General features: G+C 47.4%; 2 protein-coding genes across 3 annotated transcripts in view; one reads left to right on the top strand and one right to left on the bottom strand.

Moving 5' to 3' along the window:
* Window positions 1-942: 942 nt before the first annotated feature.
* TAF8 (TATA-box binding protein associated factor 8) lies at window positions 943-21,873 on the bottom strand. Of its 2 annotated transcripts, none has more exons than XM_016212844.2 (9): window positions 21,819-21,873; window positions 20,888-21,044; window positions 17,634-17,732; window positions 17,247-17,309; window positions 16,085-16,209; window positions 12,744-12,891; window positions 11,107-11,249; window positions 4,181-4,320; window positions 943-3,881 (listed from the first exon to the last, which is right to left on the bottom strand). In XM_016212844.2, exons 1-9 carry the CDS (start codon window positions 21,861-21,863, stop codon window positions 3,869-3,871), a joined length of 933 nt encoding a protein of 310 aa, XP_016068330.1. In that variant the 5' UTR covers window positions 21,864-21,873; the 3' UTR covers window positions 943-3,868. The 2 variants fall into 2 exon arrangements, with proteins under 2 accessions (XP_016068330.1, XP_016068328.1); XM_016212842.2 differs by having other exon boundaries at window positions 943-3,633.
* Window positions 21,874-23,070: 1,197 nt separating this feature from the next.
* CCND3 (cyclin D3) overlaps window positions 23,071-23,980 on the top strand; it is an 80,289-nt gene continuing 79,379 nt past the window's right edge. Inside the window, exon 1 of the mRNA XM_016212778.2 lies at window positions 23,071-23,175. The gene's annotated coding sequence lies outside the window, so the exon portion shown is untranslated. The remainder of the gene's footprint in view (window positions 23,176-23,980) is intronic.

Genomic DNA, 23,980 nt, shown 5'->3' with positions numbered 1-23,980 from the left:
GCCTCATGCCTCATAGAAATTTTTACTCAAAAAAGATCATGGACTAAAATGTAAAATGTGCCCTAGCCGGTTTTGCTCAGTGGTTAGAGCGTCGGCCCGAGGACTGAAGGGTCTCGGGTTTGATTCCAGCCAAGGGCACATACCTGCAGGCTCCATCCCCAGCCCTGGTCAGGGTGCGTGGGGAGGAAACCAACTGATGTGTCTCTCTCACATCAATGTTTCTCTCTCTATCTCTCTCTCCCTTCCACTCTCTCCGAAAAGCAATGGGAAAAAAATATCCTCAGGTGAGGATTAAAAAAATAATAATAATAAATAAAATAAAATGTAAAACGTAAATCTATAAGAATGTTAGAAAAATATAGGAAAAAATCTTCAGGACATAGGGCTGGATGAAGTTTGTAGACCCGACATTTAAACACAGTTCATGAAAGAAACAGCTGATCAACTGTACTTCATCAAAATAAAAAACTTTGCTTTGGAAAAGATCCTGTGAAGATAAAAAGACTACCTACAGAGTGGGAGAAGGTATTTGCAAACCACATGTCCAACAAAGTTCTTGTATCTAGAGTATATAAAGAAATTTCAAAACAAAGAAACAATCCAATTAGAAAATGGGTGAGAGACTCAAATGGACATCTCACCAAAGAGGCTATCTGGACAGCAGATAAGCACAGGAGAGGTATTCAACAACTAGCCATTAAGGAAATGCAATTTAAGAGCACAATGAGACACTGCCGCACACCTATCGGAGTGGCTAAAATCAATCATTGATGAGGATGTGGAGAAACTGGATCACTCATACATTGCTGGTAGGAATGCAATCTGGGAAAATTGTTTCTTTTAAAATTAAACATGCAGTTACCATAGGCCCCAGCAATTACACTCTTGGGCATTTATCTCAAGAGAAATGAAAACTTATGTTTACACAAAAACCTGCACACAAATGTTCATAGCCACTTTATTCATAATAGCCCCAAACTGGAAACAGCCTAGATCTCTCTCAATGTGACAGGTTAAACAGACTGTGGGACATCCATACCAAGGAATACTACTCAGCAACGAAAAGGAGCTACCGACATGTAACAACCTGTAAGGCTCCCACTCACGCAGAGTGAAAAAAGCTGACCTCAAAAGATTACAAACTTTATTATGCCATTTACATAACATTTAAAAAATAAAATTATAGAGGTGGAGAACAGAGCAGTGGTTGTCAGGCATTAACAGTGGGGAAGGAGGTAGGTGTGGTGACTGACATGTTCTGTACCTTGACTGTGGGTGGCTACCTGAATCTACACATGACAAAACTGCATCAAATTACACATACACAGGGGAAATGGTGAAATCTGAATAAGCTCTGCGGATTATACCGTCAGTTTCCTGGGTTTGATAATTGCATTTATACAAGATGCTACCGCTGGGGGGTCTGGGGGAAAGGTACATGTATATGATATATAAGGAAAATATATATATATACTTTCCTCTAATTTGGGGTTTGAAAATTTCCAAAATAAAGTTTTAGATAGTTCTCAGCGGTCCCTAGGCAACAGAAGGGCTAAGCCTCACTTATCTGTTTTCATTGCTATGACCTCTGAATACAAATTAAGTTCAAAGCTTATAAAATTCTGTTTCATTTATGAAGTTTTTCTTGTGACCTTTTATTAAGACTTCACAAATCACACTCTTAATCTGGCTTGCTTACTACTTACTTCCTCCAAGAATTCCCTGCAAATTATAAAAAATAGAAATTTGTAAATCTACATTGAGAAGTATGCACAGTTCTTACACAACACTATCTCAAGTTGTCCCACCATCTCCCACTGTCTCATGCAGAACATAATCAGCAGCACAGCCTCTGACATCCCGCAGCAGAAATGGCGCCTCTTCCAAATCCTCCCTCCTCTCTGAGTACGGCACTCAACAGGTGTGAGCTTTGGGTGCCAACAGCAACAGAGGAACTGCAGACATACTGACTGGGATGACTGCTCCCGAGAGCCGAAGACAGCAAGCCGGCAAGGTTTCCTCCTGCCTCAGCCACGACTCACTCGGGACTGGAGTCAAAGTCAACAGGCCAAGAATCAGCAACAGCTGAATCACAAACTCCAGGGGTTGGCAAAGGCCCACAGGACTGCTTTCAACTGGAAGAGTTTCAGGTCACCACAAACCTGAAAAACTCTTATTTGGCCCAGAGCTGGGGAGTCCACTTTTCTCACTGAGATCCCTTCTTCAGTTACTGACAAGCAACTCTTTCCTTCTGGGTGACGGATGGGGTACCCTAGAGAACACTGAGGCCAGACAGATGTGGAGCTGCCATCAAGTCACCAAGTTTTTGAATTTTCAAGTTCACCAAGTTCATAGGTTGAGATGACTGTGGGCCCAGCTGATGTGGCTCAGTCGGTTGAGAGTTGTCCTGTGCACCAAGAGGTCGCTGGTTCGATTTCCAGTCAGGGTACACGCCCAGGTTTCGAGCTTGATTCTCAGCAGGGGGCATGGAGGAGGCAGCTGATTCATGTTTCTTTCATCAATGTTTCTCTCTCTCTCTCTCTCTCTCTCCTTCTCCCTTCCTCTGTAACAACAACAAAAATCAATAAAAAAAATTTTTTTTAAAAGAAAAAAAGATGACTGTGGAAGCCGAGTACGAGAATAGTTCAATATGGACTTAGGGTGCTAACCCAGGGAACTCATTTGTCCCACGCTAACTTCCAGGTGTCACTGGCATTTTTCTTCCTTAGGCCTGGTTTTTAAATCTCCTTTCGGATACCAGCTGAAGGGTATCAGCTTGCCCAGCATCTTCCTCAAACACTTGTGCTCTGATCTTTAGGGTACAGGAAGGATGAAATCTTTCCCCAGGCCACAAAGAGGCTGAACAGATGCAGACCTGCTTCTTGAACACCTTGGCCTGGGCTGCCGGCTCCTCTCAGCCCACTTCTGCCATAAGGCGGGACCGTGGCTTTCCCTTTCCGTCTGTGCCGGCTTCCAGCAGGCTGACCAGGCATCTCAGCGCTCAGAAAACAAGGCCAATCAGCCCTCAAGATCTCACCCCACCCCCATCCAACCCCTTTCCTGTTGTGTAAAATCGGATTCCTCCAGCAAGTCACAGCATAATGTATCACTGCAGAGGCTCTTGGCAGAGAAAACTCTCTTCCCGGGATGGCACAGGACTCGGTAGTCCCCAAGCACACATTCCACAGAGAGACAATAAATGCCAATCTTTCAGGAGAGAGTGTTGCTTCAATGTAGGGGGAGTTCACCAAATGCAATGAAAGAACTGGGCGCTGTTATGCATCACCCTCCTCCGCGTGATCCTGCTCACACCTCCTGACTCCTGCTGGCCCAGGTCAAGGAGTGACAGTTGGAAGGCAAAGGAGCCCTGGGTCAGCTAAACAGGGTACTTGGAGCACAGGTGAGGAGGGAAGTAAGAATGGAGTTCCAGGACGATAAACCGGTGTACAGCTTGTGAGTCAATCAAGGGGCCTGGATAGCCTGAAACAGAAACTAGGCAAACAGTCTTCCTGGCAGTAAGCAAAGAAGGCACCGAACCCCTTCTTTCCTGCCGCCTTCCCTGGTCTTTCAGGTTGCAAAGAGATCAGGTCCTATGATAATAAATGAAGTCACCGGCTGCTCCCACAGTAGGGCCTGGTTGATTAAGAAAGCCTCGTTATTACCATCATATCATATCTTCCTCAACCCAAACATCCAGTGAAAATAGGAAATCTTAATACAGAGTTCACTATTCAAATCATGCCCGGTCACACCCCAGCAGCCTCGGCTGGACCATGGGAGGCCACCCTCTCTACTTCCTGCGCGTGGCTTTAACTCCCCCAGGAGAGTGGTGTCCGCGTCTCTGTACAAGGCTGGCTTCCTTCTCAGCTCACGAGAGGGACCTAGAAAGAAGAGGAATCCATGGAGACTGCCTGGTGGGGGCCCCACCTGCTTTCCTTCTAAGAGGCAATGACTCCAAGGCTGTGAGGGTTGGTCCTGGGGCTGCAGGAAGCTCAACCTCTATGCAACGAGAGGTACATGCAGGAGACGAGTAAGGAAAGAAAAAGGGAGAGCATTTCCTCTCACCAGAGTAGCTTTCCCCGAGGTGCAGGCCCACTGGTGGCCTCTATTTTCTGCTGTGAAGCAGAGAAGACCACCTCGGTTGGCCAGAGAGCCTCTCTGCACCCAGCCTCCAACTCACTTCTTCCTGCGGATCTTGGGTTTCTTCACAGGGCGCAGGTAGGGGTTGTCGATGAGGTTCTCCTCCCCATTCCGGCTCCCCGACAAGGAGGGGTTCTGCTGCAGGACAGAGGCGTTCTCCTTCTCGGCGCCAGAGTCATCCTTTGAGCAAAAGCCGAAATAAAGCAAAACACCAATGGCATAAGGAAAGAGATCATGCCCACAGCAAGAATTGCTATTAGATTCCCTTTCAGGGAGAAACTGGAAGCTCGGGGACCACCTTCTTTCTAAAGTGCCTCAGATGAAATGAGGCCCAGGCAGCGCTGGCTCAGAGGAAGGTGAGACCAACAGCTCCGACATAGTGGAACACAGAACACAAAGCATGAGTGAGAAAGAACAGAGACCTGGGAGGGGCAGGGGGGCAGGGGCTAAAATTCAGGTGCTCAAGAAGAAAGCCCAACCTGCGGGGAGATGAAGAAAAAGGGGAGTGAGCCTCCACGCTTTGCAGGACTGAGACAGGGTCAGAGCAGTCATATGCGGAGGGCCTCTCCTAAACCAAAGCTAATGTAAAGCATGAGATGTCCCCCCAAATTCTCAAATATCTGATACTTGCAACATGGTACCAATGATCATATTGCAGCAGAGGTCAGAAACTTCTTGAGCCCCGAGGGTTCCCACCAAGGAAAGCAGAGCGTGCTGGCACCAGCACAGGAACGTGATCCAGAATCCCACTGGTGACCTGGGGGTCAGGTCTGTCACAGTTTGGTTTTTGAAGACAGCGATTTTTCAGAAAAGTTCAGAAATTTACATATATTCAATATGACCCCAATTAGAATTTTTTTAAATCACAAAGAAAAAAGTAGTATGCTGAAATTTTAAAAACTGATTCTGAGAATATGGGCAATTGATTCTCCTTTCCTTATTTATACTCTTCTAATTCCCAAGTTCTATAAAATAAGTAGAGCAGGGGGAAGGGACAAAATCACATGAAGAACTTGACCTAGAAGTTCATTCCTAAGTGACTGTAAGTGACCAGAGCAGCTGGTAGGGTTGTGTCCCCTGGTGACAGGTCAAGGGTTCTGTCACTGAGATTCCTGTTCTGTAACTTGAGGCAAAAGAGGACCTGACCTCCAGCAGGAGACTATTGACAAGAGACAGCAGGGCAGAGGACACTGCGATTGGATGGCATGAAATGAACGGCGCTCTGCCACAGAGACTGCTGGCCCAGCAGGCAGGCAACGGTCTCAGGCTCCATGAACCTGAAGAGACTGGATCACTTCTGGGTTCTGCTGCACATTCTCACACTGTCCCTTCCACTGTGTTCTCCCAAAGACCCAGTTCCATGCAAGATCCCCGTGCCTTTCCTCTCTAACACCTGATCCAGCAGGACCATAAGGTGACTTAGAGCCACTGCGGATCTTCTGGAGGCTCTCCTGAAAGTGAGTTCTCAAGATCAACCTAGCTCCTGCCAGACACAAAGTCTGACCACCACCACCACACCTACCTTGGCTCCCCTAACCTTTCTAAAGTTCTTTACAGATTAATTTACTAACCACCCCCTACCCATCTCTTACCAGTTCTCTATGTCAACACCTTATCTTTAGAGTTACTAGAACTTCACTTCAACTGTGCCTTAAGGGTTTCCTGAAATAAGGATGGAGGTGACAGGGGTGCAGAGAAGCCAGCCTTGCGACCTCTGCTGGAGGGCACTGAGGCTGCCTCCACTGGCTCACTGTGTCTCACAAGGCCAGGATGTGGGTCCCAGGACGTGGGTCCCAGTCATGGGACATCAGCCTCTCTTCTCCCAAGCAGAGCTTCTGGAAATGCCACCTCCCTGCCTCCCTCAGGGAGAGGCAGCCTGAGATGGGGAGGAATAGGAGGAGATACAGGAAGTCAAGTACTAAACCCACTGAGATTTGTAAAAAACCTAGGCAGAAGAGTCAGTCAAGAAATCCTGAAGCCTGGAAAGGCGAGACTCAGGCAATGTGTGCCTGCTAACGAGCCCCACCTGGGCCAGGGGAGCACCTAACTGCACCCAGTCCCACAGCTTCAGTGCCATGTCCACACCAACGACTCTCACATGCCTCTGCAGCCCTCACCTCCCTCCTGACCCCCAGACTCACACAGCCACAGCCACTCAACATCTCCAATTGGGTGTCAGGTAGGCACCTCAAACTTAGTGTGCCTAAAACTGAACCCCGGACCTTCCCCAGGCGCAAAGAGCCCTTCTTGCAGTCCTCCTGGCCTCCAGTGATGGCAACTCAAGCCTTTCAGTTGTTCAAGCCCAACTCCTCACTCTTGCTTCCTTTCTTTCTCTGACATCCCACATCAGTCTGTCAGAAAAACTTCTTGGCCTTACCTTCAAAATACAGGCAGAATCTGACCATTTCCAGTGTCCCTATGTGACCATCCTGGCAGAACCCACCACTGGCTCTCGCCTAGACTACCGCAAATGCTTCCTAACTGATCTCCCTCCACAGTCTGCTCTCTGCCTGCCCTGGCTGCAGTCCCTTCTCCTCACAGCAGCCACCGATCCTGGAAGAAGTTCATTCAGACATAGCCCTCCTCTGTGCCATGCCTCCCACCACTCCCATTTCACCCAGTTAAAAGCCAGTCTTAAAACTGCCTGCAAGGTCCTACCTGGTGTGGCCCCGTCCTCTCCCTCTCGGCCTTCCTCAGCCATGCTCACACTCACCTTCATGCATTCCTCAGGGCCTCTGCGCAGGCTGTTCCCTTTCCAGAACATTCTCCCGCAGATATCCACATGGCTTACTCCCTCAACCCCCCTGAGCTGCTCAGTCACCTTCTCAGTGCTGTCTACCCTGAGCACCCTATTTAAAACAGAAACCTCCACGCTTCACCTGGACAGGCCCTCCCTGCCCCCAACGGCACTTTAATCTTTAAGAGACTACGTAAGGATTTGGGGGTACATTCCGTCTACTGTCGCTCTCCCGCTGCCAGCACGCAGGCTCCTGAAAGGCAGATGTTTTCTTTGTTTTGCTTACAGATGTGTCCCAAGCACTCTGAACAGTATCTGGCACATACCACCAAGTACTAAATGAAGAAATGACTTGCATGGTGCTCATAAAAGAGCAAAAGCTTAGACACTGGGATTACCTACAGAAGGCAGCTGGTTCAAATGGAAGAGAAAACGGATTCTGTTACACAAGAATTTAAAACGAATAGTCCCTTTATGTTCAAGTAGATGGGGAAACCAGACCAGGTTAAGGAAAAACTATGAAGCAACAGTCCTCCTCCAGATATGCTGCCATGGACAGATAAAAGAATAATCTAAAATACCAGTTATTTAAAACTGTAGTGATGTGTGTAAATGCAAAAGATCGCAAATCACCCAAATGTCCACAGGGCACTGGGAAAATTCATTTGTTGTGTCCCTCGAACATGACGAGGCTGAGTGGGGGGGATGAAGACCCTCCTTCATACAGACACGGAATGACCGCCAAGCTGTATCAGCGAGGGCAAACAGCAAGCACAAAGCCATTTGTGGCTTGCTGTTTGTGTTTAAAACAATAACAAATTATGTCTCTTGAAGGACACATAAGGAAGAGACTGGTGACTGGTTGCTCTGTAGGTGGGAAAGTGGGTAACGGAACGAGGAGAGAAAGAACTGTCACCATACATCTTTCTGTACATTCTGAATTTCGAAACCCATGATTCTGTTTGCCAGTCCAACAAAAAAACAAATCCAATCAATTGTATATAAATTTGTTGCTAGAGTCCTTTTCTCAAAGTCTTTTCATTTACTTTTGACAGAACAGCATGTGGCTGTACAGCCCAAAGCTGCAGGGGAGGGAGCAACTGGGCTGGGAGCTGCCATGTGCCAGGCACCTGATATGTGAGCTCATCTTATCTCAGGCTCCCGCTTCCCCTTGAGGTAGGTGCTGCTACTGCTATTTGTACTTGTGACGAAACAGACTCAGGTGCTGGGTAATGTATCTGGAAAGTAGCAAGGTCTAGATTTAAAGCCAGGCCAGTTATTTTGCCGTCTGGCCTGGCCTCCCGGGGTCCAGGAGAGTGCAGGCAGGCCGCTCCTGGCATTCTGTCAGCCTCGATTCCCTCACCGCCATGACCTCACCTATGTCATTACCTGAAGCGTCAGACAACACATCGGAAAGCCCTCTAACTGCTTTGTACTTACAAAGGGACAGTGAACGTTTGCTTAGAAGATTCCGCCTTCTCATAAGGTGAATGTCACCTTAGTCGACCCCCCCAATCACCCTATCTCACTCCAAGTTAACTGACTCCTCATCAGGAGTGTAGAATAAGGAGTTCCTCTGCTTTGTGTAAAGCCGCGGGCTCGCTCGCAGCCCTAATTCTGAAGGCAATCACTTTACATTAAAGAGATATGTGTTCAAGCAAGAACGAGCTTCAGCAAACAGACACAGCACTGGCACTCTCCACCTCCAGCCGGAGCTGCTGGCTGCCACTGGTGCACGGCACCTAGAGAGCACAGGAACACTCGGCCCGACATCAGCCACTAAGGCATCGGTTGCTTAAAAGCCAGGGCCAATCTTAAAAATGGTTGAGCACGGTAACCTGACTACAAGGGTCCTATAAGCCTTAAAGGCATCGGAGCTTTCAGCAGGTCTGCGATCTCCTTCACTTTTTCCCAAATGCAGGAATGAGAGTGGAGTCTTATCCTTTCTCTTGCCAAGCACAACAACCGATCAGAAAAGAACACCCACAAGTTGCGATGAGCACGTCTCCTCACTGCCTTTCCTTTGTACTCACACACTTTATCTCTATCCTGGGTATGAAATGTCCAGAACAAGGCTAACCCCTCCACTTGGGCACTAGATCCCATGGCCTGTCACCAACCAAAGAACATCATTCCAAAATGTTTCTCCTGCACCCATTTTCCCTCTCTACCAGATCACTCCTGTCAGCATACAAACATCAGGGTTTCTTTTACCTTAAAAACGAAAACTACCTCTTTTAACTCCTTAATTTTTCCTTTAGTTACCATTCCATTTCTCTCTTTCCCTTTACTGCAAGACCCCTTGAAACAATTGCCTATATAAGTGCTATCCAATGGCACTTTCTGCAATTATATAAATGTTGGTATCTACACTGCCTAGTATGGTAGCCACTATACATATGTGGCTATTATAACGTGGCTAGTGTAACCAAAAAAACTAAATTTTTAGTTTAAACAGCTACATGTGGTCAGTGGCTGCTGTAACGGACAGCGCAAGTCTATACTCACCGATGTCAATTTCTCTTTCCCCATCTCCCTGATTTCACCGCAGGCCCTTGCTCTCATTCTTACTGAACTTGCTCTTGTTGAGCTCAAAAATCACACATCACCAAATCTAATGGACAAATTCTCAGTCCTTGTACTACTGAAACTAACGGAGGCTTTTGGCAGGTGATCCCTCTTTTCTCCTAGAAATACTTTCTTTCCTTGGCCTCCAGGACACCGCACCCTCCAGCTGTGCCTTCTCCACCTTATCTGAACAGTGGGAAGCCCCAGGGCTCAGTCCTTGTATCTCTTCTCTTTTTTATGTTCACTCACTCCCCAGAAGCTCATCTAAGTCTCATGGTTTTAAACACTACTTACACACTGATGACTCCCAAATTTGCATCTATAGCTCTAACAGCTCCTCAAATTACAATTTATACATCCATCTCTCTACCTGACATCACCATCTGGATGTCTAATAAGCATCTCAAACTTCCCTTGTCTAAACCTGAACTCCTGGCTTCCCCCACAGACAGACAACTGTTCCACTCAAGTCTTCCCTACCATGGTTGAAGGCAACTCCATCTTTCCTGTTGTTCAAGCAAAAAACCTTGAATTTATCTTTGACTCTCTCCTCTCACATCTCATACCCACGCCATCAGTTGGCTCTACTCTGAAAATAATCTAGAATTTAAGCAATAATTTATCTGACCATATGTCATTATCTTTGCTTCTACCACCATCTCTCAGCTTATTACAAGAGCCTTCTTTATTTTCTTCTTTAATATGTCTTTATTGATTTCAGAGAGGAAGGGAGAGGGAGAGAGAGACAGATAGAAACATCAAAGATGAGAGAGTCATTGATTGGCTGCCTCCTGCATGTCCCTGACTGGGGATAAAGCCTGCACCCAGGCATGTGCCCTGACCGGGAATCGAACTGCGATCTCCTGGATCCTAGGTCGATGTACAACTGTTGAGCCACGCCAGCCAGGATGCAAGAGCCTTCTAACTGGTTTCTGCTTCTACCCTTACTTTCTAGTCTACTCTCAACACAGCAACCTGACTGATGCTGTTAACAAACCCACATCAGCTCCTGGCCCTCCTCTGCTCAGCATTTCCCATTGCTCCCATCTGACTGAGGAAAAGCCCACATGTTTAACATAGCCTTTAAAATCTGAACCCCCATGAGTTCTCTGACCTCATTCCATCCTACTCTCCCCCCTGGTCATGACACTCTGGCCATCCTGATGGAGTTGCTGTTCTTCAACACAACAGTTCCCACCTCAGGGCCTTTGCGTCTGCTGTTCCCTCTATGAGGAATGCTCTAATCCCCAAATATGTGTAAGCTTTGTTCCCTTCAGGCCTTTACTCAAATGTCACCTTAGTCATCCTAGTACCACATTCCCCCATGCCCATAGCTACTTCCCATCTCCTAATTTATCACTTCATACCTTAGCTCCATGAGGGCAGGACATTTTGTTGGTTTTGTTTCCTACTAATTCCCCAGCACCTGGAACTGAGCCTGGCTCTGGCAGGCGCTCATTCAATATTGAATGAATGAATGAATCCTCAGGACACAGACTTGCCTCTCGAGCTAGAGATCATACCACACTCAGCTCATCATGCAAGTCCCTAACGGAAAGGTAGAGACCTGGGGTAGGTCTTGTCCAATCCCAGGGTGACAGGCTAGGGCAGTGTGGGCTAGTTTGAGGGTTACTCTGAAGGAGGCAGAAGGCAGGGCCCACCGTGCTGATATGAAGAGGGAGGTTCTCTGTGTCGGTCTGCTCATCCTGCTCCGAGGAATCTGTCTCTTCCATTTGTTGCATCTCCAGTTCAGATGGAAGAAGAGCTGTCAGGTAGGGGATGGTGAAAGGTCTGGCAGCAATCACTGTGGGATCGGAAGAGAGTACAATTCCACTGTCATGCAGTCCTTGCAGCTGGCCTAAGACCTCACAACAGGTCAGCGAGCAGCATCAAATGACAATAATGGCTGACACACTCTGAGCACTTACCGTGGGCCAGGCCATGTCCTACAGGCTTTACACGTACTATCTTAATACTCACCGTGACTGTAACAGCTAAGTACAATTACCAACCCATTTTACAGATAAGGGAACTGCGACACAGAGAGGTTAAGTGACTTCTCCAGCACACAGAAAGTGGCTGAGTGAGATCTGAACTTGAGCGGTATAACTTTAGAGGCCACTTTTCCCACGTACAACAGAACTGGGGCTGAGTCCTAGCAAAGCACCAGCTTAGTGATCTTATACACAGTGAAGTCCTCTAAGCCTCATTTCTAGAGCAGAGAAGTTGATCCCATCAGCCTGAAGGATTCAAGTCCAAACACTGGACTTGAATGTAAGTGTATCCACTGAGCTAGAGGGCACTGCAGGTAAATGAGCATTTTTGTTCTTCCAAAAAGCACTGAGGATGAGAAGAAATCGTTGGTAAGATGAATGAATGAATGAAAGTCTCTATAGTAGAATGTGATCATCAGGTGAGTCTAAGTTTGAAAGCTACTAGCTGTGTGACTCTGGGCAAGTTATTTCCTTTCTCCTCTTTATAAGCCTCGGCTTCCTGTAATGGTGGTAATAACAGCTCCTAACTCATAGGCTCCCCAGAGGATTTAATGAGATGATTTAGGGGAAATGATTAGCCCTGCATCTGGCACTTAGTAACTTAGCTGCTAAGATTTCAGGCCCAGCCCAGTCGGACGTGGCTCAGTGGTTGAGCATCTACTTAGGATCCAGGAGATCGTGGTTCGATTCCCAGTCAGGGCACATGCCCCAGTGCAGGATGCAGCCGATCAATAATGACTCTCTCATCATTGATGTTTCTATCTCTCTCTCTCTCTCTGAAATCAATAAAGATATTAAAATTAAAATAAAAAGATTTTAGAGCCAGGCACACAGTGAGCACTCGCTGACTGAATGAATTCGCCTTTGGAAAACCGTCGACCTATGGAGGTGAAGCGACTTGGTGATATGGCAGTGCCCAGATGAGAAATTAAGTGAGCGGGTACCTGTGCGAGGACACAGGGAAGGGCAAAGCCCGGCAGGGTCTGTAACTGTCCTGCCCCTGATGCCACCATCCCTTCTACTACCAGGGCTGCCACCCTGCTGCATGGGTCTGACGCCCAGGGCCCAGTCACCCCCGTGGAGACCTAAACTCTGTGTACCTCAAGCGGCCAATCCCAACAGAGCCCATTACCACTCAGTCACCCAGGCCCTAAGACCTGGGAAAAGGAGCCAGAAATCTGAAGAGAGAGAAACACCCAAGATGAGGACAATGCTTATTAGTTTCTTCCTATGGTGCTGAGAGTAAGGGAAGATCTGTGATTGTATCAAGTGACAAGACAGGCTCCACAGAGGGACAGACTCACATGGAAACGTGCTGACGTCATCTTTGAAAAGACTCTGGGTCTCGCCAGTCTTGGCCATAAAGCGAGTGAGTGCCCGCTCCACGTCACGTCTCTGGGACGCTGCCTTCTCCCGCAGGACCTGGTAGTCGGACACAGGCTCGCGGTACGTCTACAAAGAATAGCAAAGACACTAGAGTAAAACCAATGGGTTGCTCTGCTCTCCTCGGGGTCCTGCTTTGCTGTTTCTATATCCTTCTACCCTTTAAATGACCCACTACCATCATTTAGAGCAGAGGTCCCCAAAGGGCGATGGAAGGGTAGAAAGAAATTGATAGAACTATCACTAATATTTATTTTTCATCTGAAAAATTAAGAAACATACAAATATTTACTATACATTGACCCCAGGCCTTCATTTAGCTCCTGTGACAGCTGGTCTCAGGTGTAAGAGAAGCATCCTGAAGGAAGGGTAGGACTCCCCCACGAAGCCCTGACAGGGACCACTGGTTCCATCAGTGTGATGTGACATCTTGCAGTAAGCAAGTGGCTGCTTAAGTGGATTTGTGGATTGTACAATCTTGTTTTCTCAAACCAACCTTCACAAAATGGACATGTCCCAAAAGACTCTCTCAAAGAAATACAGACTGTTATCAATGTAAGTGCAAGTGAATAAGAAATGGCAGGCCTGCCACTCCTCCTGCTCCGAATTCTGAGCTCTTTGGCAATTGTGGTGTGATGTGAAAAATCACTGAGGTCTAATCAGAACAAGAAGTTGGCCAAAACACTTTATATTGTAATGGTACAGGTCATTGTAACAACGACCAAAAAGTAACTAACTATTCTTTGTGGTATTGAGATGGGAGTTTTAAAGGAGGCACTTGAAAACATTTCCACTGTTGTCAATGTTAATTCAAGTATGTGGCCTATATATGGTTCCCATATCCACTCTTAAACACAGAAACAGGATTTTTCTGACATATTTAAAATCACCCCAAAATGAAGACTTTGACTAGATTTTGAACATACTTGTTACAAACATGAGAGCTGTTAAAGTATTAAAATAAGCTGATCTTAGAATCAGACCTCTAACTTATTCCACTACATATTACCACAAGATTTCAAAACCTAAAAAGCAGAGGCCATCACACGGTTCCACTAAAAAGAAACAAACAGGTTTCCTGAACCTTTAATAAGGGTCAGATTATCTTTTAATGCCCATCATTTTAGTAAAGTATTACATTATAATATTCATGTAGAATGAGTGTTTATTGGAGTATGTGCTTAACATTTTTACAGACAGAAGTATACTACAAAAGAGTTAGAGACAGTTATGGGTTGAATTGTGTCCCCCAGTGTACGGCCATACCACCCTGAATGGGTCTGATCTCATCTGAATTGTGTCCCCTAAAAAATATGTTGAAGTCTTAACCCCCAGCATCTCAGAATATGATCTCATTTGGAAATAGGGCTGTTGCAGATGTGATCAGTTAAGAAGAGGTCAGAGAATAGGGTGGTACCCTGCTCCAATACAACTGATGCCCTTGCAAGAAAATGGCCATGTGCCCTGGTTGGTGTGCTCAGTTTGGAGTGTTGGCCTGCATGCTGAAGGGTTGCAGGTTTGATTCCTGGTCAAGGTCACATACCTGAGTTGCAGGTTTGATCCCCGGCCCCAGTTGGGGGTGCATGCAGGAGGCAACCAATGAATGTGTCTCGCTTAGATACATCGATGTCTGTCTCTCTCTCTCTCTCTCCCTCCCTCCCTCCCTTTCTCTCTCTCTTCCTCTCTCTCTCTCCCCCCACTCCATCCCTCCCAATGTCTCTAAAAATCAATGGAAAAAAATATCCTTGGGTGAGGATTAACAAAAAAAGAAAGAAAATGGCCATGTGAAGACAGAGACAGACAGACAACCGTGTGAATACACATGTTGCAGCTATAATCGAAGCAATGCCCACGGAGTGCCTACAAACCACTAGAGGCCACGCAAGGCAAGATTCTCCTACAGGTTTCAGAGAGAGCGTGGCCCTGGCAACACCTTGATTTTGAACATGTATCCTCCAGAACTGTAAGACAATATATTTCTGCTGTTCTAAGCCACCTAGTTTGTGGCACTTTGTTATGGCAGCTCTTGGACACTAATACAGAGACTATAGGTCAAGGCCAGTGGCTCCATTGCAATGGTAGGTGACTATCTATTCCTTCCCCTGGTATCCTGTGTGGAGACATGCCCTGGAGGTCGCGCCCTGCCCGCCTGCATATGGTGTGGAGGCGGGGACAAAGGAAGTGTGTGGGAACTCCTCTGCACACCGCACCCTTTCCAAAGGAAGGTAAAAGTGCTCATCTGGCAAAGAACACGCCTGAACCAGGAAGACAACTCGATTTGTCCTCAATTAGACCCAGAACTCAGTTACAATAAGTTTCATTTCATGTTATCACCAAGTATGTTTTAAACAAGCTTTTCTCCCTGATTTCAAAATTAACTCTTTTTCTATGGAAAATTTGGAAAACCCAGAAAAGCATATATAAGACAGCAAGTTACCTATGACCCACTGAGAATTAGTATTAACATTCTGTAGAATAACCTTCCATTCTATCTCTAGGTGGGTGGCTAGGTCCTTTTATGTTTTGGTGGGACAGGCAAAACTGCAGCGGCTTCAATTTGTTAACTATATTTTTGCCAGCCAACTGGAGAACATAATTCTCCTTTGCCAAATTGCTTATCAATAAGAAAAGACATTCTCTCCCTGGCTGGTGTGGTTCAGTGGTTGAGCACTGGCCTGTGAACACAAGGGTTGCGGGTTCGATTCCCAATCAAGGACATGTACATGAGTTGCAGGTTCGTTCCAGTCGAGGTGTGTGCAGGAGGCAACCAATTGATATCTCTCTCTCACACTGATGTTTCTAGATAGAAACATGTTTCTTTCTCTCTCCCCCTACCCCACTCTCTCTAAAAAATCAATGGAAAAAATATCCTCAGGTAAGGATTAACAGCAAAACAAAACAAAACAAAACAAAGACATTCTGAGTTGTTTTTTTTAAATGTGTTTTTTTAAATTGATTTCAGAGAAAAGAAGGGAGAGGGGGAGAGAGATAGAAACATCAATGATGAGGGAGAGTCATTAACTGGCTGTCAACTGCACATCCCCAACTGGGGATTGAGCCCACAACCCAGGCATGTGCCCTGACCAGGAATCAAGCCTCAATCTCTTGAATCATAGTTCGATGCTCAACCTCTGAGCCATGCTGGCCAGATGACATTCTGAGTTCTGAGCCCACATTTTACTAAGAAACTTTTGGTCCAACAGTCAGTAGGAATTGACTGCTTTGTATCAGTCACAGCCAACATCACGGCCTTGTCACTCACCGGAGTTTTGATGTAGGTATGGGGGTCGGGGAACTCAGGAAAATGGCTGGGGATATGCGGCGGGTGGGGTCGGTTCTGCCCTGCAGTGAGGGCCTTGGGGGTCACTGGCTGATTGGTCACTGGAGCTGCAACAGAGTCACAACTGGTTACTCCTCCACCCAAGGGCTTGGGTCTCTACCCAAACCCTCCTTTCCTCAAAGTAAACACTGGATTTCAATGTTCTGAACAGGCACTTTGTATTCTATTTTAAAAAGGCCTTTTAAGGACTTAGGGATCTCAGGCCACCCCCACATGCCCAGCTCTGCTAAATGACCTTGGGTGATACTCCCATCTTTAACAATCAGCCTGTGTGCCTCTTAGGCAGGTGAGTGGGTGGCTGTGACAACATCCATGTCACAAAAGAACATGCTGAGGCTGCTGAGTGACTAAGATGTTAGATGAACTAATTCTCTTCCCATAGAACCTGGATAACAAAGACATATACTACTCCAGGGTAAGTAAGTGTGGGCTAATGACAACAACAGGGGATTAAAAATGGCACCTTCTACTGCTACGTGAGAGGGAAGCTTTTCAAAAGATACCAGCTAGAAAAAAGTGATGAAAAAAAAAATCTAGCAAAGTCTCCCCAGGTCCTACCAGCCCACATTAGTTACTCCCAACTCAGAGTATGGCAGTCAGTTTCTCTCTAAGGCACTGGCCATCAAAGTTTTTGTGTAAAAAGACAAGAGAGTAAATATTTTAGGTTTTGCAAGCCATACAGTCTGTCACGACTGTTCAACTTTGCCATCATAGCAAAAAAAGCAACCAAAGATAAGTACACATGGCTCTGTTCCAATAAAACTTTATTTACAAAAACAGGTGGTGGGCCACATCAGGCCTATAGACCATAGTTTACTGACCCTTGATCTAATAAGAACTAGAGCTTTAGCATTTTTCAAGAAGCATCAGTTGCCCTTCTGGGGCTAAAGCACAAGAACCACAGCAATATCTCAGAGACAGTTTTCCTTTCTGGTGACTGAATGTCACATCCCTGTTCCATTAGCGCAAACAAAGATTATATTATAGGTAGCCCCAAATAATGGAAGGGAGCCTGCCATACTCAATTAATTCATGCCACAAGCATTAACTGAGCGTTTACTGAGAACCTCAGTGCAACACTCACGGGCAGTGATGACCATCCTCTGAGACCGTTTTGCATAAGCAGGGAGAGTGTCCACATTGAAACCTAAGAAAGAGGAAAACAAAAGTCACTGCCCAGATACTGAACATGGAAGGGAGAGTAATATTGTGTTGAAGTAGCTTTAAATCCCAACTCAAGCGTCTTGCTGCCACTGAAAAGAAGCTCCAGCAGAATCCCCCACCAGGGAGTTAGGAGGTCTCTTAAATGGGTTCAGAGGAACCCTCTATTGATAACCCACTCAAGCTAAAAGCAGACCAGAAGAACCATGATGGAATTCAAAAACACTCAGCAGATGTGGCTGACTCCTGGGAACTCCCCTCTCCCCCATAACTCCAACTCAGCTGCACTGAACTGGAAACTTGTACTCACCCATCTCAACAAGTGTGACCACGATATCTGACAGTGTGGGCTGGGTCCTGGCTGTGTGCTCACAGTAGGACTTGGCACTCCTCCCAATTTCAGAAATGTCTGGGAAAGAATCAAAGGCATAAAGTCTTATTCTCAGTTCCCCAAAAGTTAAGCAAAGAATTAACACATGAGCCAGCAATTCAGCTCCTGGGTATATACTCAAACAAACTGAAAGCAGGGACGTAAACAGATACTTGTACACCAATGTTCATAGCAGCACTATTCAGAACAGCCTAAACGTGGAAACAACCCAAGTGTCATCAAAAGATGAATAAATGGCCCTAGCCAGTTTGGCTCAGTGGTTAGAGTGTCGACCTGAGGACTGAAGGGTCCCAGGTTCGATTCCCGCCAAGGGCATGTACCTCGGTTGCCGGCTCAATCCTGGGACTCAGTCTGAGACCCATGTGGGAGGCAACCAACTGAGGCGTCTCTCTCATATCCATGTCTATCTGTCTGTCTGCCTCTCTCTCCCTTCTGCTCTCTCTGAAACAGCAATGGAAAAAATATCCTCAGGTGAGGATTAAAAAAAATTTTTTAAAAATGGATGAACAAAATGTGGTCTAGCCATACAACAGAATATTACTTAGCCATAAGACAGAAATGGCATGGCTGGCATGGCTCAGTGGTTGAGCACTGACCCATGAACCAGGAGATCCCAGTTCGATTCCCAGTCAGAGCCTATACCTGGGTTGTGGGTTCAGTCCCCTGTCAGGGTGCATGATGGAGGCAGCCAATTAATATTTCTCTCTGACATCGATCTTTCTCTCTCTTCCTTCTTTTCTCTCTAAATGCTAAAAACATATTTTAAAAAATAAATAAATTTTAAAAAGAAAGGAATGGAGTACTGATCTATGCCACAACATGGATGGACCTTGAAAACATTATGCCAACTAAAATAAGCCAGACACAAAAAGTCAAATGATTCTACTTATATGACAGAAAAAAAATTCAGAGCCAAAAAGTAGGTTCCCAGGGGCAGGGAAAGATGGGGATAGGGAGTTGTCATCTATGGGTATAGAGTTTCTGTTTGGAACAATGAAAAAGTTCTGGAAATGGATAATGTTGATGGTTGTATAACACTGTGAATATATTTAATGTCACTGAATTGTACACTTAAAAATGGTTTAAAAATGCCCAGCCGGCATGGCTCAGTGGTTGAACCTTGACCTATGAACCCAGAGGTCGAGGTTCGATTCCCCCTCAGGGCATATGTCCGGGTTGCAGGCTCGATCTGCAGCAGGTGCTGTGCAGGAGGCAGCAGATCAATGACTTTCTCTCATCATTGATGTTTCTACCTCTTTCTCCCTCTCCCTTCCTCTCTCTGAAATAAAAAAATAAAAATAAAGATTAAATGGTTAAAATGGTAAATTTTATGTTATGTATATCTTGCAACCGAAAAAAAGGTCTTATTGTCTGTGTTGTCTACCTAAAGCTGAAACTCCATTTAAAAGTCATGCTAAAGTCCTTCAGGGGAAAAGAGAAGGTATGAAGCTGGACTCTATGAATGGGCTTCAGAAGTGGATAGGAGGTTCCATGAAAACTGAAATTGTACTCAGTTTCTGTTTTGTTTTGTTTTTGTTATTGTTGTTTTTGCCAAAATGTCTTTAATGATTTCAGAGAGGGGGAGAGAGAGAGATAGAAACATCAATGAAGAGAGTAATTGATCGGCTGCCTCCTGCCTGCCCCCTACTGGGGATCAAGCCCAAAACCCAGGTATGTGCCTTGATCGGGACTCAAACCCCGATCTCCTGGATCTTAGGTCGATGCTCAACTGCTAAGCCATACCAGGGGGGGGGGGGGGGGGCTATGCTCATTTTTAAACACACACACAAAAAATCCTTTTCTAGGAATAAGGCCACAGAATTCATTAGACATAAAAGGGATCCAAAAAGGTATGGAACCCCTGTTCTAAAGGCCTAATGGTTCAGAAGATAAAAGTAAGTAGTGCTTGACAGGGGAGGGTGTCTAACTAAAAACCTATCACCAATTCACCACACTACCCTGTGCAAACCACTAATACTAGCCTCCACATGTGAAAGCAGTGGGCAGCATCTGTTTACCAGGGGGAAAATCTAATGGGAACTATTAGTCAATTCCTTTAGGACAAAAGTTCTCAAAGTGTGGTCTGGGAATCCACGGACAACCCTAAAAACCCTTGCCAAGTCCACAGGTCAAAACTGTTTTCATAATCAAATTAAGACATTCTGTGACTTTTTCACTCATTCTCTCATGTAGTTTTCCAGAGGCTATATGACCTGCGATGACATTATGGCTCCATCTCATGTATACACTACTTCACAGGGTCCTCAATATTTAAGAGTCCACAGGGGTTCTAAAACCAAGAAAAATCTGAGGGCACTGCTTTAGGAAAACATTTGGTATGTAAAAGTTCCAAATGTCTGCAAGCCACCTCACCCCAGATCTTGCCCTTCCTGGGACAGCCCACATTTAGTGACTGATCAAGCCCAAAGTATAAAGGCAGGGCCTTTTCCACCTGATGTGGGATACCTAATAGGCAATCAGGTATCCAATTTTTTGTTTGGCCTGCATTACAGTTCAACTTCTCCCTCTGCCTAAACCTTTCTCTCATTTCCATTTATAGGTGTTGATCCCCCCCAAAACACTGTAAATACCCCAATCTCTCATCCCATCCTACCCCCAAAAAAGACTCAAACAAGGAAATACATTGTATATGCAGAAAAGCCAATGTGAGACCATTCCAGGGTCCTAACACTTAAGGCATTTCCTTTTAAGTGTTTTCTTTCCCATTCTATAAAGCTTATTCACCAGTAACACAGCACTTGATTATATCATGTGGTGGCATCTATTACGTAGAAATGAATCCTAACTCCCTAACAAAACTCTAAGTTCTTTGAGTATAGAACATAAACAGCAATAATAGCACCTACAAGTCAAGAGCTTACAATGTTCCCAGCATCGAATGATTTACGTATACATTTCACTTATCCCCACAATTCCCTGTGGTGCAAATTATTATTTCATTTCTCAAATGAGGAAATTAATAAGAGTCAGGAGATCCAGACTGTTAAGCAGAAGAGAGATGACTTACACCCAGGTCTACCTGATTCTAACGCCTGTAAATCACTTTACGACGTTCTTCTTTTTCTTAAACCGTCTCTAACGCTGTCACAACGCAGGGCACCGCACAGATGTTCGGTTAACTTGAAGAAGGCCTTTTGTTTCCTGGTACTTACAGCTCTGTAGCATCTCTGTCAATGTTTCCACAGATGCTTTCTCAGCACTCTCAAACCCTGCCTCTGTCAGCAAGGAGCTCACAACCACCTGCAGGGTTCGCCTCCGGGCCAGATGGTAGTTATCAGCGGGGTTCGTGGACTGTTTACCTCCTGATCTCTGTGAATCAGCAGCCCAGAAAGAGAGAAGATTTTCATCCACTAAACAAGGATGCAATCACACAGTTCACACACTGCCAATGGCAAGCAAACGTTCTTTTGCTAAATACTTATCAGCGCTGAAAATGGGATAGCCCTTGCTGTTTAGACTTATAGATCTTGGCCAAATAAGTCATAATTGAGCACCTAAGGGGCTCTCTCTATATACGGAGGCAGCCTTTCTGCTTCCCTAAAACTTAAAATTCTAATAACACAAACGGCTGTTTCTTACTTTCTATTTTAGCAGATTATCAGGATATATAGTTGAAGGATGAGATTGAATTTATGTCTATCTCTAAGAAAAAAAGTGATCTCTCTTGCTCCTCCCATTTGCACAGCACTTCACTAACAAGGGAAATTAAAACCGCACTTGATGCTGAGGAGAGGAGGGCAAAGGATAACAGCACCGGAAAGTAGAAAAGCTAAATATTTTGAAACAGAAATCCCTCCCAACTTTGGCTGGCCAATAAGAAGGCGAAAACGGCCTCTTCGGGCCAATCAGGAGGTGTTCCGGGTTCCCAACCCCGAAACGAGCCAATCAGCACACAGATCCACCAATTCAGGAGGCCGCCGCCAAGTCCCAAAGAGGGGGGGGCATTAGGGCCTGAAAGACCATCCTGCCTTCGGAGCTCATGGTGGAGCTGGATGTCTGGGTATGGGCTTGTTGCCCAGGCTAGGGGAAAGTTACAGGATGCCCAGATTCTTTCAGCTTCGACCCCGCGCCTCCCGCCCTTACCGTTCCGGAGCTGCCGGCCCCGGCAGTGGCCATCGTGTCGGCCATCTTGCTCTGGCGTAACGTGCGCGAGCGCAAGGCAGGATGGGATTTGTAGTCGTCAGGTGGGGCGGGGCGGCCAGGGGGCGGGGCGGCGCGCGCCCCTCCGGGTTTTCCGCAGCGCAACCGAGTGGGGGCTGCTGCTGATCACCCAGCTCACGTGACCTCCAGTGAGCGGCGGGCTGGTGGCGCCCCAGTGAGCCTCGAAATTGGCTCGGAAAATGCGCCCTCAGTTTCACACCTTTTTCCACATGAAGTCGTTTCTCATAAACAGCACATCCCTAGAACGCCCCAAACGTGACTGTTGGCAACACCTGGCTGGGTCCGGCCCAGTGCGGGTGACTCGCTGCCTGCGGGTGGGGCCCGAGAATGTGTATTGTTAGGCTCTCCTGGTGATCCTCCTGGAGCGGGAAATTGGGGGAAACCTTAAGTTGCGCTGCACTCGCCAATGGCCTACTTGCAGCTGGAACCTAACCGACCACCTAGTCCAGGTCTTCCAGGGCACCCTGCTGCCCTCGGTTAATCCGCAGGTATTCCCGGCGCCAGGCGGCAGGCGCAGGCGGCAGGAGGCTCCGTCCCTGACCCCCCTCGCCCCCGATGCCTGCGGTGCCTGCGGGCTTTCTGTTCATTTGCTCGCCACCCCTCCGCACGGAGGTTCACGTGGGGCCTGCACCGCGCCTTACTCTCCTTGTGCGGGTCCCTGGAAGGACGCAGACGCTGTCGTTTAAATCTAACATCTTTCGCTGTGGGACTCCGGGCACGCCACCTGACCTCGCTGTGCCTCAGTCTCCTCTTGGGAAACCGGGGTGGGACTGGCAGCGGGGCTGGGGGGAAGGGGGACGAGCTAATACAAAGGGTCTATCCAGGTGCCAGGCACCAAGGTAGGAGGTAAGGAAGCGTCGCCCGCTGTTGTTTACGCCCCGGGATAGCACGTGGGTGAGTGGCGCATGCCCTGGGGGCAGAAGTCTGGACGCGCCCCTGCGCCGGGGGGCGCCCCGCACCCTCCCGCAGGGCGCCGGGGCCGGTCTCGGCGCCCGACCTTCGCGGAGCGCGGCCGCCGGCCCCCTTTGTCTCCCCCGCCCCCTCTTCCCCACTTCCTGCGCAGCTTTCAACTCGCAGCCCCGGCCCGGCGGAGACTTTGTAAACACGCCTCGCTGCGGGGGTGGAGACTGATTCTGTCTGGGCTCCGGGAGCGGTGCCCGCCCCTCCCCGCGGCGGGGGCTGCGACCCCGGCCCTCGCCTCCCCGCGGCAGAAGCCGGAGGCTGCGGGAGAGCGCGTCTGCGGCCACGGAGATGCTCCGGGGGCTCACCTGCCGAGGAGGTAGGCTTGAAGGCTGGACAAGCCACGATAGTGGGGGGTCAGCGCCCGCCCGCCCCTTTGCTGGGACCTCCAAACTCAGGCTGGACCCCCGGGGCCGGGGGTGGGAGGTGGAGGGGTTGAGGAGGTCACCGCGCTCTCCTCGCCTCCTGGTTGTCCCACAGAGCTCAGGTCACTTTCTGAGCAAAGGACAGAGACGCCCCACCAAAGCCCCGAGTTCTTTCTGTTTGGCACAGCCCCCTGCCAAGCCGATCTGGATGCCCGGTGGGTGGTGGTGGTTCATATATCGGAGCTGGAGGTGGGAGCTGAGTAGGAGGGCGGGACCGGTGTGGGCAGGGAGCCTTCGGGTTCTCCTGCCAGCCAGAGCCGAGGGGGGACAGGATTGGAAGGAAGAACCCCTGTGTTCATCCTCTGGTGTCTGATGGGTACCTAAATGATGGCCTTAGCCTCTTCTGTGTCAACAAGAGGAATAACTGAAGAAAGCAGTTGCTGTTATTTAGGGAACATGAATGCATTTGTTTCCAAGCAGTGATGGAGCACCTACTGTGTGTCTGGGATTGTTTTGGATGCTGAGGGTGCAGTGAAGTTACTAACCTACAGCTAGTGTGGGTCATGAATGACAGAGATAAGGCATCGAGCTGGGGCGGCTGGGAAGGCTTCAGAGAGAAGAGGACATTTGAGTTGGGTTCTGAGAGAAGTGGTGGGAAGTCTTTGGAGACACTTAATCCATTCCACAGAATTGTACTGAACCCTGACTACAGTGGTGGGCATTGGGATACCATGGGGACCCAGATTTAACCCCCTGTCT

This window comes from Miniopterus natalensis, chromosome 5, assembly GCF_054644295.1.
Source record: "Miniopterus natalensis isolate mMinNat1 chromosome 5, mMinNat1.hap1, whole genome shotgun sequence".
Lineage (NCBI taxonomy): Eukaryota > Metazoa > Chordata > Mammalia > Chiroptera > Miniopteridae > Miniopterus > Miniopterus natalensis.
This window is presented reverse-complemented; position numbering and strand designations above follow the sequence as displayed.